General features: G+C 41.0%; 1 protein-coding gene across 1 annotated transcript in view; it reads left to right on the forward strand.

The window, feature by feature from the left end:
* Positions 1–18,417, forward strand: part of LOC150007931 (nesprin-1-like) — a 36,872-nt gene that overhangs the window by 14,238 nt on the left and 4,217 nt on the right. The window contains exons 7-11 of the mRNA XM_090280846.1: positions 797–964; positions 1,176–1,337; positions 9,117–9,311; positions 10,863–11,036; positions 13,785–13,976. Of these exons, the coding sequence (XP_090136972.1) occupies positions 797–964; positions 1,176–1,337; positions 9,117–9,311; positions 10,863–11,036; positions 13,785–13,976 (891 nt within the window). The remainder of the gene's footprint in view (positions 1–796; positions 965–1,175; positions 1,338–9,116; positions 9,312–10,862; positions 11,037–13,784; positions 13,977–18,417) is intronic.

Raw genomic sequence — 18,417 nt, forward strand, 5'->3', positions numbered from 1 at the left:
AATAATTATAGAAACAATTGGAAACACATGAATTTTATGTCTTGATATAGATTCCATCATCAATACTAATAAAATATGTAATATTACTTATAACCCAAGAAATAAAAATAATTCAAAAGCCTATTTTTTTCATAATTCACTTTGATTAATTTTTTGTGTACTTTCCAGGAATTGATTAGAGGAAAACTTTTTTCATTATTTGTTTCTTAGAGTAGTTTTAACTTCCCCAATATTTTTCTCTTATTTGATATTAAAACATTTAAATTAATTTCTATGAATACTGAGCTCTCAAATATTGAGGACCTGGCTATACCTGAAAAATTACTTATTAGAGATTTAATTTCATTTAAAGCAAGCATTTTAAAAAATTATTCAACACTTAATTTATTAAACAACATTTTAGGGAATGTTTAGAGAAGACCACTTAGGGGTTTTTTTTGTTTGTTTGTTTGTTTGTTTTTTTTGCTATTGCAGTAAATCAGTCTTTAAATATGTGTACAACTTTGATCCTTTATATTTTCATTTTACCAAATACAAATTAAGAAGGAGTTTTGGCACCTTTTATTGGTCTGTTGATTTTTTAAAATATAAAATGAAATTCTAAAGCAACTAGAATGGGCTTTGATATGATTTTTATATTCTTCTTGACACAAGAGTATACTCCCGTTAACAGTTTGGAGCCCCTGGGACAGATGGGAATCCTACTCCTGTCCTCCACATGACAGATAACACAGATAGCATGTGAACCTGAACTCCGTCTTCCCCTTGACTCCGGTGCTGTGCTTTTCACCCATAGGATATTGCTTATTACCAAGCCCTGTCTCCTGAGAGGTTGCAGACAGATGCCGCAAGGATTCACCCCAGCATGTTGCCAGCGCAGGAGTTCCACGAACCAGGACTGGAGCCATTTGCGACTGCCAAGCTGGATGATCTTCAGCGTTCTTGGGAAACTTTAAAGAACGTGGTGAGCCACTGAACCATGGAATTGCTTGGGCCCACCAGACAGCGGTTGCCTTAGCAGGTGTCTTATGCAATACATGCCTAGAGCTTACACATCCTGTGCACAGTTGAATACCCTCTGTTAGGCCACAGAGGTAAAGTGGTGAGGAAAGAAGTGTCCTAATGTAGATGATAAGGGGCTGGGGATGTTTGGTAACACCCCTCTTCTTCTTTAGATCAGTGAAAAGCAGCGCACACTTTACGAAGCTTTGGAACGCCAGCAGAAGTACCAGGACTCCCTGCAGTCCATCTCCACAAAAATGGAGGCTGTCGAGATGAAGCTCAGTGAGAATCCAGAGCCGGGCAGGAGTCCAGAAAGCCAGATGGCCGAACATCAGGTAAAAATAGCAATGACTTCAGTTTCCTGCATGATTAAGTAGGTGCACTCTTGTGACGGGTCACCAACCAGACTTGTGTTTGGGAGAGCAGACTGACTTTTTTTTTTTTTTTCTACTCTACCAGTTCTTACAGAGTAAACAAGATTCCAAAGAGTGGTAGTTTCCACTCCTGCTTCAGGGAGGGATCTAAGAGGGAAAAAAGGAAATTGAGACCTTGAATCTAATTAAAATCACAGGCCTCCATGTTGCTTTTTTACTTTTATAATGCAATGTGTATCTCCTTTTAGTGGCCACTTTATTTTTATTTTGTTGAAAACTTATAAGAATAATGCATACCTTCATCTACCTTCTCTGGGTATTATTTTAAGCAATTTAGCCAGTATGTGTCCAGCGGTAACTCAGATGTCAATGGGCAGAGAAACAGTTGAAGAATAAGGGGTTCTAATTATAATCTTGTGATTGTCCCTGACTTGACTCCCTTTTTAAAAGGTGATGTAAACTAGGCAAAACAATGCTTTATGTGAGAAACAGAGACAGTGACATCAACCTCACTCAGAAAGCCGTTGTTAAAAATTCATCAATTGAAGATGCATGATAAGAACGCATGTATATTAAAACCTGATTAATGCTTTAGCTTATTGTTAGGTGTACTTTTAATGCACAGTCAGGTATAACTGAGGCGCAGGGCTGTGGAGGTATGCATTCACCTAAATGTTCAGTCACCGTGATATGGGGAAATGCTGCCTGTCCCGGCCAGAACTCAGAAGCATGTGACAACCCTATAAAAAGCAGAAGAAAAGGAAGGTATTTTTAGATGCAAATTAAGAGCTATAAAAGCATGATGTGATATGTGTATCAAGTACTGGGAAGGTTGTCAGCTTTAAGAGTGAAACTCTTTCTCTTTCCCCCAAGTTACAGTTACATAGGTTTAGAACCCAGGATAACCTTGAAATATATTGTATGTTCATGTGTGTTAATCTAAGATAAAATCGCATGCTTTTACAAAATAGGACCTTGCCATATAATATAAAAATAAAAAATGTTTTATCTAAAGACAGCATAGTTAGAAATATGATTTCAGGTTTTTGACACTTTTGTAACTTTGTAAGGTAGAGATCAGAGTCCCTATCAGCCATTTGAGGCCTTATTTTGGTAAAACTACCTTCTGCGGGTCACGTTGCTCTTCCAAAGTCACCCATAGTCAGTCTGGTTTGGGGGAAGGTGTTATGACTATCTCACATTAAAATTAACCTTCATTACCCAGACCAAACCCACCATGAGGACAGTCAGGGATGCTGGTGACTATTCCAATGCAGTGTTCCTCTGAGCACCACGGTCCTCTTTAAGTGATACCCCGTTTTCTAACTGTCAAGCCCACCTCATTGTCCTCAGAAGGGGGTTTCCATGGAGACTGTATTCTCTGGGGTGTATTGTCTATCATGCTGCCCTCCACCCCCCATCAGGCATGCCCACCTGTCCCCGGAGGGGCCAGGAAACTTCTCCCCATTCCCTCGCAGCTCCCTTTCAACCTCCAGAAGGACTTTGGCATACATTATCCAGAGGCTGGAGCCGAGGGAATTTGAGTGTCATTGGCTTAGGTTAGCAGAAGCCTGTGTTTCTGGTGAGGATTGACATAGTTCAGCTCTCTGCTTTCTGGTCCTCTCTGCCTTTGTTCAAGGCCTGTCATTCTTGTAGCCCAGGTGACTGACAGCAGCTCCCCAAAAGCTTTCACTGGGTCCCACAAGATTTAGGAACTCTGAAAACAGGATCCTGGTGATTTTCCCTGTGATTTGTCTGATGACATTCTAGAGTTCCTAATTAAAAATAGAAATAAAAATTAATAATGTGTAATTTCTCATGTAGTCACAAAATTGGCATTTTCCATCTGACATACTTTTGCTATCAGCACCAAAGCTCTACAAATTCTGGGACAGAGCTGCCGACATGAGAAGCTAATGGGATCACAATGTCTAAACTGGTTTTTAGCTTCTGGAATGGTACTTAAAAATTCCAGGCTCCACGGTAGAATTACTGTTTCTAAATTCCAACTGAACATGGGTAAGAAAGTCCAGTATGCTTTTTATATTTCCTAAAAATTAATAAAAACACTACACTTATGATTTTTTTTCCCAACACTCTCTTGAAAGTATTCATGTTTCTTCTAAGAGCTAACTGAATCCCTACACTTTAAACCCTTATCTAAATGTACCGAGTTTGGGTGGAACACTGTGACTTTCCTGCTATCCTCTCCAAATGGTCTGAGAGATTTAATTCTGAGACACGCGTGTGGTTCATAAGCTGTCCCGTGGCTGCTGTTGTGAGCGTTAAGCCCTCCGTGATGGCGTCTCCATTGTCCCGGGCAGCTAATGCTTCGTAGGCATGTGTTGTCGTCGGCACGCTAAGCTCAGTGCGGGAAAGTAGACCGAGCTCTAGGGTTCTTTTTGTTTTGTTTTCATATCTACAACAACTTAACGTTTGAAATGAACTATGCTGATGTAAATAGTTCCGAAAGTCACAGTGAACTTCATGTTTGCCTTTGGTGTTGAACCAAACACAAGCCCCATGTTCTCTCGGCAGTGAGTCATTTTAGAGAAGCGCAAGGTAGCTCTCGAAACCACGAAAGTGTCGTGGACACGCCTCCCTTCTAACCACAAGTCGGAGAACCACAGACTTGCATTTTTGTCTTCCTCTCCTTCTTTTTGAGTCAGATGTTGTAGGCGAACAGCTGGCCACCAGCTGAGACAGAGCTGTGGGTCAAGGCGTACAGGACTGCTGGGCCTATGTTTTTTTTAAGTGAAGTGAAATTCATATCACATAAAATTAACCATTTTAAAGCATATGACTCTGTGGCATTTAGTACTTTCACAGTGTCACATAACTGCCCCCTCTCTCTGGTTTCAAATTTGTTTTCATCGCCCGAAGAGAAAACTTCACTCCAGTAAGCGTGACTGCTGGGTCTTGCAGTCAAAAACTAGAGCTGTCTTCCAAAAACATGCACTCTCTCTTGAGAGTAAACAGAAGCATGCATAGCGAGGCTTGACTCTAACAGGATGAAATTCATAGTTCTAGAATCTTTCATTTCCTGATTCTCCCACTGCGTACTTCCGAACACTCAGAGAGCTGCTTTAGAACCCTGTGAGCAGGAAACGGAAGCTGGTGACTTCATTGCACAGTTGATTGGTCAAATCCACTCAGATTAAATGAGGGGACTTTTTTTTTTCATGACTCACATACATGTTTTCTCTATCAAGCATTAGAATTCATTCGGTTAGATCTGTTGAGCACCTACTATGTGCACAGCTAAAATAGATGAACTTTCTCACTAATAAATGATTAAAAGTCTGCTTTTGGGGACAAATGAATTGCCAATATATAAAAAAAAAATGTGGTTGTGAGATACAGTGGTGGGAAGTAGATAAAAGGAAGCTCTTACAGGTCTTTTGGGAGATACGGATTTTTTAAATTGTGAATGGCAACAGGAGCGCCAGGTAGTAGCCACTATAAACATATGTGTGAGTAAAGGCGTGAATGAGAGTGAACATGGTGTGAAGCAGTCAGGGGCTCTTCTTGCTTGTACGACAGATCAATGAAGAAAAAGACAATGGGTCAGTCTAGTTATGGAGCAGCCTTTAAACAGACCAAAAAATATGCATTATTTCGTACTTTCGGCAATCAAGCACCAAGCAATTATTATAAAGTAGTAGAAAATAATGTACTGGACGAAAGCATTTTGAGTATAATAAGTAAGATCAGTCCGTAATTCATTACAATCCCATTAAAATATCCCAGTAAGTTCTTTCATACCATTGAAAAGTAATTCTAAAATATATCACAAATGCATGAAAAGATATATATTGACATTTGAAAGGGTTGAGAAGAGCCAAGGCAACCTTTAAGAAAGTTGAAGGATGTGTCCTGTGAGAGAGTGAGACTTATAAAGCTATAGTGATTATGAAAGTGTGGTATTGGCACAGACAGACACATAGATCAATGGACAGAATTAGAAGCAGAAGCACATTCACATCTACAGAGACACTTGGCTTATGTTGAAAATTATACTGCAAAATACTGAATAAAAAATATATAATTTCTAAGTAACTAATGCAGGGTAATATCCATATCCATATAAAAATATTTTGACCCCTACCTACATTGGACACAAAGATTAAGTTCAAGTAGATTGTAGATCTAAATGTGAAGGTAAAAGAAAAAGTTTTAAAACAGTTCTTCTCAGACTATCTGTAGTGAATAATTTAAAATTATTTTAAACTTTCTAACTCATCACAGACCAGTATGTTAGTAAAATGAAATAAAATACTGCTTGGATATTATGTCAACATTAAGTTGTTATAAAAGTTTCCTGACACTTACCCACGGTATCTTTAACTCGCCATGAACTGGTGACAAACATTTTGGACTCTAATACCATTTCTTGGACCACACTCTGAAAGACATTATTCTAGAAGATAACATGTGAGAATGTATTCATGATTTGGAGGTAGGCAAAGATCTCTTAAATAAGACACCAAAAGCCTTAACTTCTTCAGTGGAAGAAAATACTGACGTGTATCGGGCTGCAATAAAATTCAGAACCTCTGTTTATGCAAAGGCACCATCAAGCAAGTCTTTTCCCATCAAGGGACACCCACATCATAGAATGGAAACAGACGTTTGCAGTACATAGAACCAAAAGAAACACAGACACTTTGTTTTTAAGTTTAATCTTTATTGTACAGTATTCCCTCACTTATTGCAGGTATTACATTCTAGACACCCGCCCCGCCCCCGCCCCCCGCACAATAGGTGAAAATCCATGAAGTAGGAACCTTACATTTATTTTAGTATTTATATATATTTTAAGGCTTTATAAACCCTTCCCAGACACTTATAAACTGTTCCCGGTCCCTTATTAACCATTCCCACTCCCTTATTAACTTTTTCCACACTTCTTTTTTTTTTTTAATAATTTGTTTGTTTATTTTATTTTATTTTATTTTTTCAGAGAGAGGGGAAAGGAGAAAGAGAGGGAGAGAAACATCACTGTGTGGTTGCCTCTCACATGCCCCCAACTGGGGACCTGTTGTGCAACCTAGTCATGTGCCCTGACTGGGAATCGAACCAGCGACACTTGGTTCGCAGGCCAATGCTCAATCCACGGAGCCACAGCAGCGAGGGCTTCCACACTTCTATAAACACTACTTATGTTCTTAAACATATTCTACACGTTTAAACCTACGCAACTTTAACAACATACGTATACAATACCGCAAAATCCAGCGATACAGCGAAAAATCCACGATAAATAATTAAATATAATATTTTTAAAAATCCTGCAATACAGTGAGGCCATGATAAGTGAACTGCGATATAGAGAGGGACTACTGTATTTTTTTCCATTACCATTTCCCTCCAGAAAAAAAAAAATGTATTTATTGATTTTAGAGAGACAGTGAAAGAGAGAGAGGCAGAGATTGACTTGTTGTTCCACTTATTGATGCATTCATTGGTTGATTCTTGTATGTGCCCTGATGGGAGATCAGACCCACAACCTTGGCTCATGGGGGTGATGCTCTAACCAACTGAGCCACACCAGCCAGGGCAACAGGCACTCTTATCCAGTGTACACAAACATCCCCACACATCAACAAGAAAAGGAAGGACTCCAATAGAAAATGAGCAAAGGGTTTTTAAGAGGTAGTCATCAAAGAGGATATTCAGGTGGCCAGTAAGCACAAGAAAAAGTGCTCATTACTCATCAGGGAAATGCAGGTTAAAAGTACAACGTGATTACGACTATACACCCACTAGAAAGTCTTAAGTGGAAAAGAGCCACAAACCAGGTGACTGTGGCACATGTTACCATGATGACAGTGATCAGCCCTTGCTCCATACAACAACATGAGACACTTTCACAGTCATGATGTAGTGAAAGAAGCCAGACACAAAACAGCACATCAGGTGAGATTCCATTTTCACAGAGCTCAAAACCAGACAAAATTAGTCCATGACGCTTACAAGCCAGCACCTTGGTGATCTTTGGGAAGGGGGTAGGTGGTGACAGGAAGAAGGTCCCAGGGCTTGTAGAGTCCTGGGGACATTCTTGTTTCTTGATCGGGTGGTAGAAGCATAAGTGGGTATGCGTGATTTGTAAGAATTCATAGAGCTGCATATGAAGTCTGTACTTCCTAAGCGTGTTTAATAATGTGGATATAACTGTTTATATAAAAAACTAGTTTAACATGATGACATGTTATTAGGGAAAGAGAAGGTTTATTTGTTGTTGTTTAAAAAAAAAATAGTTATTGAGAGCCTGCGATGAGGAGGCACTGTGCCTACAGTGAAGCCGGCAGTCCTGCAGAGGAGCAGGATCGGCAGCTCCAAAGCCCCCTCTGCAGTAAGGCCTGTGTTCCTGTCCCACCATTTAAATCCCAAATAAGAACTTTTCCTGCCAAGCCTACAGCTACAGAGCGAGTCCTAAATCATGGAAAATGGAAAATAAAAGCGTGTATAACTGAGAGATGTGAATCAGGAAAACAGGATCCTTGCTACTGCACATAAATTGCTTGGGGTCCCGGAGTAACTATTCCGGAAGGCAGGAATGGATGAGCTAGAAGGGAGTGTAGGGACAGAGGCAGGGTCGGGGGTGGGGGGGCTGGGTGGGTGAGACTGTCCAAGGAAGGGAAGGAGCTTGGACTTTATCTTACACGCAAGAAGCCACTGAGTATTTTAAAGGAGGGGAGTAAGAGGATCTGATTTACCCTTTTAAAGCTCACACTAATGACTTCACGAAGAGCAGACTGGAGAGGCAGTAATGTGAGCAGGGAGCTCCAGCGATAGACTGTGAGAGCAATTCAGGTGGGAGAGTTGGCTGTGACTTCAGGTGGGGGCCGAGCAGGTGCACAGATACACAAGGTGTAGTTGGGAGATAAAAGCAGCTGCATTTGGTGTGGGATGGGACTTAGCCGGGGAACTGAGAAAGTGTGAGTAATGACTCCTACGTCTGGAGGCAGAGCCATGCCAAGAAGGGTGGTACCTTCTGCCGGGGTGGGGAAGACTGGAGAGGAAGCAGTCTTGACACACTATAGCATGGAACCGCCCATGACATGTGTGTGTTGAATAAACAAGCCTGGCACTGAGGACAGATGTCTGGGTTAGGGAGGTGCCTTTGGAAGCTTTCAGCCTTAGAAACCATTTAAAGCCTTGGGAATGGACTTCACCTGGGAGGAGCTGTGAAGAGAGAAAAGGGGGCTGGAAATGAGTCCTGTGATACTGGAAATTTTAGAGTTGGGAAACAAAGGAGAAAAATGAGGAGAGGGTCATGACACAGGACCAGGTGACAGATTTCTCCTTTCTTGTATAAGGTGAGTTGGGGATTAAAATGCGTGGCTGTCTCAGGCTTCGGGAAACTTGGAGTGGAAGAATTCATGTTGAGGAAGAAAATGATGAGTTTTATTTTCAACATAGACTTGTGAATGCAAACAGTAATTGGGCATACCTCTTTCAGATTATAGATGAGCCTACTAGAAACTAGAAAGATTTATTAAATTATTCAAATTGATTTAAATTAGTGACAGGAACGCTTTTGAAATCAGAAATGTTCTGACATTTAGTCTGGTATTTTCACTTTGAGACTTGGCTTAGTAGCCCCCTCTTTGTTGGTTAAATGACTAACTGTGAAATATATCCACTAATCTCAACTGATGTGAGACTCAGTCCATGACAGGATTTCTCAGTCCCCCCAAAATGCGTACATGAGTGTGACCCCAGCCTTCCCTGCAGGCCCTGATGGATGAGATTCTCATGCTCCAAGATGAAATCAGTGAGCTGCAGGCGTCTCTCGCAGGCGAGCTGGTGTCCCGGTCCCCAGAGCGTGACCCCGCGGAACAGCTGGCCTTACAGTCCACACTTACCGTCCTAGCCGAGCGAATGTCCACCATCAAGATGAAAGCATCGGGGAAACGACAGCTTTTGGAGGTAACAAGTAACTCTGAAGGCCCTCACGTCTGTCTCTTGGAGCTGTGTTAACAAGTGTCTGTGTCTGGGTAACTTAAGTGTCCTGTGGTTTTATTGTTCCTCACTCAATGGAAGCTGGGTTGGTGTCTCAGAGAGGGTCTTGTGAACAGAGCCCTGAGTCAGTGTGTTGCTGTGAATACATCTCTTCACCCCCCTAACCCTGCCTCGTTTCAGCAGAAAAATCAAGAATGTAGAAAGCGAATACTGGGGAGACATGGGCCTTGTGAAGAATCCTTGCAGAAGGCTTACAGAATGGTTTGCTATGTTTAAGTAAGAACACTTCACTAATGCTGTGAAGAATAAATCTTTAGTCACTGTTAGCCAATTTAAGCATGATGATTCATGACAATTTATTATTTTTCCTCTTGTAATTGCTGGCCCTAAACATATATAATATTAGACCGAGACTCTATAAAGACCTTTAGAGTGTCTGTCTCCTCATACCTCTGGGACATTATTAGTTCTCAATACACATCTTATTACATGAACTTACTATTTTATTTAGCTGCAGACTATACTATTATTAAATTAACCATGGTCCTATTGTTGGGTGTGTAGGCTCTTTCTAGTTTTACCTATTATAAGATTAGTCAGATCATATATTTGTATATTTCTTATTTGGAAGAAATTTAAAATCAATGTGTCTGCTCTATTTAAACTTTATTTTAAACTATTTTAAAATTTAATTTAAAATAATAATAAATTATTAATAAAATAATTTTTACAGTAAGGTATTTAGAGTACCTTTTCTTAAGAATTAACTTTTTAATTTATTAATATTGTCCCCAGTCACTCTATGAAACATTTGTGGAGTTTCAAAATAAAGTGATTTGTTTTGATTTTTTTAAATATGAATCTTTTGGGTGGAGGGGAACAAGGGGGAGAAAATTGGAACTGTTGTAACAATATAATCAATAAAAAACATTAAAAAATAAATAAATAAATATGAATCTTTTCCCATCATTTAAAAAAAACAGAAGTCTAACCAAAACAAAATTAATTTCTGCTTTTAATCAAGAAACTAGTAATACTGGGCCACCTCTTCTTGTAGGGAATCAACTGCCTGCAACTGCATGATGCTGCCTTTTTAGGTGGACCAAGTGTTCTTCAGTTTGTCACAGTCCTCACCACTCCCTACAGTCTCCCCAGCCATTAAACCATGTACCTATTTCCATTTACCAACCATCTTATGCCATTGCTTTGTTCTAATCCTTGGTCAATTTTCATCATTCGCGTTATCTGCCTGATCCGCAGGTGTATTATTTAGGAATATTTAAACTCTAGGTGCACATTAGACTCATCAGAGAGGCCTTTTAAAAATATAAATCTTGAGACTCACGTCCAGAACCTCTGATTTATTTCTCTGGTATGTGGCTCAAGAATAGCTTTCTTTTTGCAGTTTCACAGTTCGTTGTGATGTGCGGCCAGGGCTGAGAACCATTGCTCTGTTGTTTTGAATCCTCCTGATTTTACCTCAGGGTGATCCGTATGACATTCTGCTTCATTCATTAGGAGAAGTTAAATGATCAGCTGGAGGAACAGAGACAGGAGCAGGCCCTGCAGAGGTACCGCTCTGAAGTCGACAAGCTGGACGACTGGCTCTTAAGCACGAAGGCCACTCTGGATGTTGCCCTGAGCGCCTCCCAGGAGCCCATGGACATGGAGGCCCAGCTGGTGGACTGCCAGGTACAGAAATCATCTCAAAGAAATATGTCGGCCCCACAAAGCACGTTTTTCGATGTGAAAAAGTAACGGTAAAAAGGCTTAATATGGACATATGATTTTTCACAACCTGTATACTTTACATATTTAGAGAGTAGAAAAGCAATATCTTATAAAAGCATAAATGAAAGTCACACTTGAACTTTGCCTTTTGAAAAATTTTACCAGTAGTTCCTAATCTTTAGAAAATCTTCAACTACCTAAAGGAAATTTTTAGAAAGACTATATGTGGAGCAAATAAGAAATACAAAGCCAATAAGGAGAATTCGTGTCAGTGAATAAGAGTGAGGCTATACACAGCAGGAGATGTTCCTAGGTGCTTTGTTGAAATTTTGGTTCTAATTCGGATACATTTTTTGGAAAACTTGGAAAAACTGTCAGTTATAGGCAGGTAGACTGAACACAGAAGGGTTGTCTGTTTGGAGCAGAGAATTTCCTTTCTGTGATGTGTGGTCTCTTGGAATTAACATAAGGGATAATGACAAAAAGGTTTTATTGTTATATTATTATTTTTCTTTGTTTTGAAAAATTTCAAACACATGTATAAGTGTAGAGAATATCTATAATGATCTCCATGTGCCAATCATTGAATTTCAAAGATTATGAACATATTATTCTTCATACATGGGTGATGCATGTCCTAAAAGCTCTTTCATTTAACCAACAAGGCTCTAGAAAATCCTACCTAATCTGCAGGGTTAAATATCAGTAAGCGTGATTTCATATATATCCCATTTAGGATCAGAGGAAATACACAAAAACCATTAATTAATGACCATTATCTTTTTTCTTAATGTGTAGTAATCCATTTTGGTCATTTCTTTTATGATTTGAGATTTATTGTAACATTGATCCTTACAGTTTGAATTTTTAAATTCCTTGGGCAACTTATCCATGTGTATTCAAGGCATTATTATTCTCTGTGTCGATCCTAGACAGTAGAAAGCCACAGGCCAGTGTGTGTTTTATAGTCTTTAGATCATATTTTCTAAAGTTTCCTTCTGAAAAGAAACACCTATTTTTAGCATTTCCTTTTAGCACTTGAAACTACCACATGCGCTAGCATTTCAAAATATGTTATCAGTACTCCCACTTCTCCCCTTTGGATACCTCTATTTTTATCATTATACATAAGTCCATAATTTAAATAATGTATTTCAGGACTTTTACAAAGTACTAAGATGGTCTCTTGGCAATATTTTTAGAAGCTAGGAGCAAATGGAATCAAACAAATATAAAAACAGTTCTTTGGTCAACTCAAATCTAATATTTGAACCAGTTGTTTAATTATAACTGTGGCTATTACACAGAATTAGGGCCAAATTATGATGTTTGGGGCTCTAAGCATGTTGCTTCCATGGGTGCCTTCTTCTATAAAAAATACAAAAAATTATATTTGTGTTTTACAACTGCTTTGGTACAAAGACTAATATAATCCAAGGTAGATTCATCCTTTTCTTTGGATTTTATTTCTTATTTTTTAAAGATATTATTTATTTATTTCTAGAGAGAGGGGAGGGAGAAAGAGAGGGAGAGAAAGATTGATGTGAGAGAGAAACATCGATCAGTTACCTCTCCCACGCCCCCAACCGGGCATGTGCCCTGACCAGGAATTGAACTGGCAACCTTTCAGTTTGCAAGCCTGTGCTCAATCCACTGAGCTACACCGACCAAGGCTAATTTTTTTCTTCAGATTTTAAAGGAAATTACAATTACACTGTTTTCTTGGGCCCCCCCCCAAAGTATTATGGACCCTCAGCACTTTGCCATCTGTGCCTAATGAAAAAGTCATTCTGGCACAGAATTATATTAATTTCTCAAAAATAATCCTCAGAGATAGCATCCTCTAAACCCCATTTCATTAAAAAATTCACTCTTTCATTTCGTTCTAGATTTTGGGTCAAACCTATATTCTTAAAAGCTCATGGCAGTAATTCTGATTTTGTACAAGGAAATAAAATATATTTTCTTATTAATAAATTACTTGGTTGAAAATTACTGGATAAATTAGAAAGTGCTTTTCAAAGAGTTTAGAGTTGAGGAATATAAAAATAGAACAATTTCTGTAGGAAATAAAATATGTGCTATTAGTTTTGCTTAATTTTTTTTGTTTGTTTTGGTTTTGTTTTAAATCTTAACTTGGAAGAAGAGAGACTATTTTGCTGCTTCTCTGGAATTAGCCTCCATTTCAGAAGAAAACCTTCAGAAATATAAGGTTAAAAATACATCATGAAAGAAATAAACATAAGTTTAAAACTCAAGAAACAAGAATAGCAATCTGGAAAACAAAATTGACCCAAAGAAGCAATGTTTTAAAAGAGAATCTTTTTAAAGTTGTGAACTGTTTACTATTAGGAGCCATAAGCATCACAGTCTAACAGTAAAATAATAACATAATTGTAATAATGGGATAGCGCTAAGACCTGGCCTTTTCTCCTCGTCTGTTGATGATATCAAATGGGCTTGCCATGTGTTTTTCCAATATATTTTTTATTACATAACATCTAATCTTAAAAGAAAAATCAAGAAGCTCAAGACATTTAAAAAAGTTTTTATACTACTCTTGAAGGCTGTAGAAAGACTAAAAAAGAAAACATGAAAAGACATTCTTCTGATGCAAGACGAAAGGAAGTGTTGTGCTTCCCTGTGAGAAGCGGGCTTTGCAGAGGCGGGCAGGGCGTGTGAATGTCACCCTTATTTCTGTCCTCCTAGAACATGCTGAGGGAGATAGAGCAGAAGGTGGCGGCCTTGTCGGAGCTCTCAGCCCACAACGAAAACCTGCTGCTGGAGGGCAAGGCCCACACAAAGGACGAGGCGGAGCAGCTGGCCATGAAGCTGAGAACCCTCAAGGGGAGCCTCCTGGAACTACAGAGGGCCCTGCATGACAAGCAGCTGCACATCCAGGTGAGGGCCCCAGCGGCTGACAGCCAGGCGGGGCTGCCTGGGCAGGGGAAGGCGTGTTCGTGGCTGGCGTGCCTTTTTGGAGCCCGCCCGCCCGTAGAAAGGACGAGGTGGGGAACGATTTGTACTTATGCACATGCCTGCTTTACACCAACTCTGGCATCCATTTTTAAATAGGTGTTGTAAGGCCTGTTTAAATTCATGGGCCTGCAGGTTGCAGTGTAGGAAAAGAATTAAAAATAAATACTGAAATCTGTCAAATACACAATTTAAAAAAGTATTTAAACGTAGTTCATAAATTAAGCTATCTATAACATGTTTACATTTTTTTTCTTTTATTTCTCCTACATGCTACTTTTTAGACAGATTTTTATTTTAGGACCCACGACTTAAGAGTGGTCACATATTCCAGGTGAACTGAACCTTTTTACTATCATGTAGTGACCTTCACGTTCCATTAGAGTGATTTTGTTCTATATTACCACAGCTTTTGAGGGATATTATTTGCCTAGTATATCTTTTAACTTCCCTTTGGTTTCACCTTTTCTGTGTTCTATTGTTTTAGATTTGATTCTTTTAAAGAACATCTAGTTATATTTTGCTGGTTTGAAAGATTTTACCTATCATAAGATCTCTGACTTTTGAAAGATAGATTTAGTCCAGTTACATTTATTGTAATTACTGATATGTTTGAACTTTTATCACCTTACTTTTTGTAAGGTAACAGGGGGCCCACGGTGCAAAAGCTCTTTTTATTATTTTTCTCCTCTTTAACCTTTGTTTTAAGTGGTAGAGTGCTTTTCTTTGTTTTGTTTTGTTTTTTACCCTCTACTTTTTACCACACACCTCGAATAAATTCTAAGTTTCTACCTTAATCTCTCTCCGGATCAATGTAAGAACCTTTCACTCAAATTTTTCCCTCATGCAACTTTCATACTGTTATTGTTCAGTATTTTTATTTTGTTTTACAAATCTCTACAAATTAGATTTCACGAGTAGTATCCTGTACACAGATTAAGCCAATATTTATTGAGAATCTACTATGTGCCAGCTCGTATTCTATATGACAGAATGGGGCATCAAAGACAACTGTCTACCTGTTTCTATATATCAGTGTTTATATCTAAGTCTTTATATTCTGTCTTCAAAAGATTACGGTTTGGGGGAACAGATAATAAATGAAACGGAAAGATGTTATTACTACTAAGTTAGAAGATGATAAGACCTACAGGTGAAATACCCTAAGGCAGAGAGATAAGGAAAGGTGGAACAAGGCAGAATTGCAGTTAAACAGGGTGGCCAAAAAAGCCTCCCTCAGGTTGCAGGAGTGAACCACGTGGACTTGGAAAAGAGTTCCAGGCAAAGGGGAAAGCAGAAGCAAAGGCTCCCCTTTGTACTTGTGTTCACAGAAGCCAGTGTGACTGGCATGGAGTGGGCAAGCAAAGGCGACCAGACAGGTAACGGGGGGCCCGGAGTGCAGAGGCCTCACTGTAGACATTCTGTGGATTTTGGCTTTTCCCGGGGGAAATGAGAAGCCACTTGGAGTATGTGGGAACCCAGAAATGACGAGATCAGATTTTAACCCCTGTAACGGGGCCAGGGCAGAAGCTGAGACACAGTGCGGAGGCATCGTCATAGAGGTAGAGATGATGAGAACTTCTCAGATTCTGGATAATTGAGAAGATGAAATCTATCTGAGGAAGAGGCTTGCAGGGACAAAGAGTAGTAAGGTCAGTAGTTTAATTCTGGACAGGTTCTGTGTGAGAAGCCTATTACATTTCAAGTACTGGCGGGAATTCAGAGCGAAGACCTAGACCGGAGTCATAAGCCTCTTGATCAGCGGTTCTCAACCTTTGGGTCGCGACCGCTTTGGGGGTCGAATGACCCTTTCACAGGGGTCACCTAAGACCATCGGAAAACACATATATAATTACATATTGTTTTTGTGATTAATCACTATGCTTTAATCAGAGAAGGAAAACTCTGATTCCAAAAAACCTCTGCTGCCTTGCGGCATACCTCTTCAGGGGAAAGGCTAAGGGAGTAAACCCCGACAGAAAATCCGGAGCCGGAGTCCCTAAGGCGGTTTGACCTTGTAGTCAACACCGGCAACTCCTGCGGTGCACCTGAAGCCAAGCTGTATTGACTCCGTCTTTCCCTTGGGCCCTTCAGCTGCGAAGAGAGGGGGGGTCTGCTGCATGGGCAACAGCAGACCCTCCATATCACCCTGCCCAGGCTCTGTAGCTTCAGCTTCACTGGAGAGGACACTCCAGCGTCATCGCAAGATGTCGATTCAACACAGGAGGAGACAGATACCGTGTCACTCCCGAGTCGGACTGCACAGTCATTCTCGGCGGTGCAGATAGACTCTTAAGAAGCTACACCATCGTCTCTCGAGACGGACGGCTGCCGACGACTATGCTTTAATTATGTTCAATTTGTAACAATGAAAACACATCCTGCATATCAGATATTTACATTATGATTCATAACAGTAGCAAAATTACAGTTATGAAGTAGCAACGAAAATAATTTTACGGTTTGGGGGTCCCCACAACATGAGGAACTGTATTAAAGGGTCGCGGCATTAGGAAGGTTGAGAACCACTGCTCTAGATGGTCCTTAAAGGCATGACGTTTGATGAGCTCACCAAGGGAGTAAGAAGAGATAAAGATGGCCAAGGTCCTCAGACTAAGCCCTGGGACATCCCAGTGGTAAGAGTTTGGAAGATGTGGAGGAGCCCACAAAAACAAAGAGTGAAAAAGAGAAACCAGTGATGTAGAGCAGCAGTCCCCAACGTTTTTGGCACCAGGGACCAGTTTTGTGGAAGCACATTTTTTCATAGATGGGGTTGGGTCGGGGAAGAAGGACGTGCTCAGGCAGTAATGTGAGCAGAGCTTCAAGCCCTCGCCCGCCGCTCCCCTCCTGCTGTGCGGCAGTTTTGTAAGAGGCCCTGGGCCGGTGCTGGTCCGCGGCCAGGGGCTGGGGACCCTTGGTGTAGAGAAAGACTGGGAGTTTGGTTCCTGGAAACCACTTGAAAATATGTGAAGTAAGATGAGGATTGAGATGTGACCACTGGGTTTAGCAACATGCCGGGCGCCTGTGACCTCAACAACCTCTCTTGCAACCTCGGCAACTTTGGAGGAGGAGCAGAGGCAGAGGCACTTGAGATGACAGTGACCATGGGAGGAGAGGCACCGGCATGGCAAAGCGCAGGTAACTCAGGAGTTTCTCTATAAAGGAGAACAAGGCGTGGAGTGAGCTGTGCAAAGGGAGTCAAGGGAAATCTGTTTCATTTGAAGGTCAGAAGAAGAACACAAGCCAAAGTGCACACCAAGGCGGGAAGAAGCCCACACATGCACACACACCTCAAAGAACAAGTGTGCCAGCGTGTCTTTCATCCCGTGGGGAAGAGCCGGGCCAGAAATCTGAGCAGAACTGGACTCCTGAGACTGGGCTTCAGGGTGACCACCAGGCCCCGGGCACTGTCACTTTTTCTGATCCCAACCCCAGCAGGTCCACCCTGTGCTGGGGAAACGGCCCCGTCAGCATAGCCTCAGACCCACGTCTGTCTTGTTCTGTCTTGTTCTGTCTTGCCTGCTCCGGCTCTCTCTCTCCCTCTCTCCCTCTCCTTTCCCCTCTCCCTCTCTCTCACCTAGTGACTTGTTTCCATGGAGATGGACATCACGCAGCAGAGGCAACATTGCAAAGGGAGAGAGACTGTGAGAACAGTCATGTGTGGGAGGGAGAAGATGGGACCAAATGGGAGAGGGTGGTCCTAGAACTCCAGTGTCAGGAGTGCAGATGCCAGCGGGGGACGGGGCACAAGGACCGTGGTGCCAATCAATGCACGTGCGCTGTGATGGCTTCTATTTTCTCAGGGTAATGATTTTTTCAGACTAAACCACATGTTTTCAGTTCTTGGCTAATTGCATGATTATATGATCTGAAACATCAAACCTAATCAGTAGAAAAGTATTAGAAGCAATGGTTTTATTTTGGGGAGAGCTCTTACTTATAAAGGTCCAGTTGCGCCCTCCCATGGGAGGCAGGAAGGAATTGGGGGGGAGAGAGGGGGACGGCCTGACTGACACACAGGCACATACAGGGAGGGGTTAAAGGGCTGGGGCACACATCTCAAGGCCTCAGGGCCTGGGAAAGGGATTTAAAAAGTGAAGCAGGTTCAGGCAGAACCTTGGCAAGCTGGTCTCAAGTCAGAGAAGCAGCTGCTACCTCCAGCTGTTGTTATTCGGGAATGTGTAGTTGTGTAGTCAGCATCGCTAGATCGTCCAGCGGAAAGCCATTTACATTTATATCTAAAATCTTCCAATTCTAAAACACTTAATTCTAAAATTTAAAAACAGTCTGTGTGCCAAATTAAGCATATCCAGAAGCCAGACCTGCTTCTCGGGCCATCACGTGGGGCCTGCTGTGCGCTGGGGTT

Source organism: Furipterus horrens, unplaced genomic scaffold (assembly GCF_987537825.1).
Source record: "Furipterus horrens unplaced genomic scaffold, mFurHor1.1.pri manual_scaffold_6, whole genome shotgun sequence".
Taxonomy (NCBI): domain Eukaryota; kingdom Metazoa; phylum Chordata; class Mammalia; order Chiroptera; family Furipteridae; genus Furipterus; species Furipterus horrens.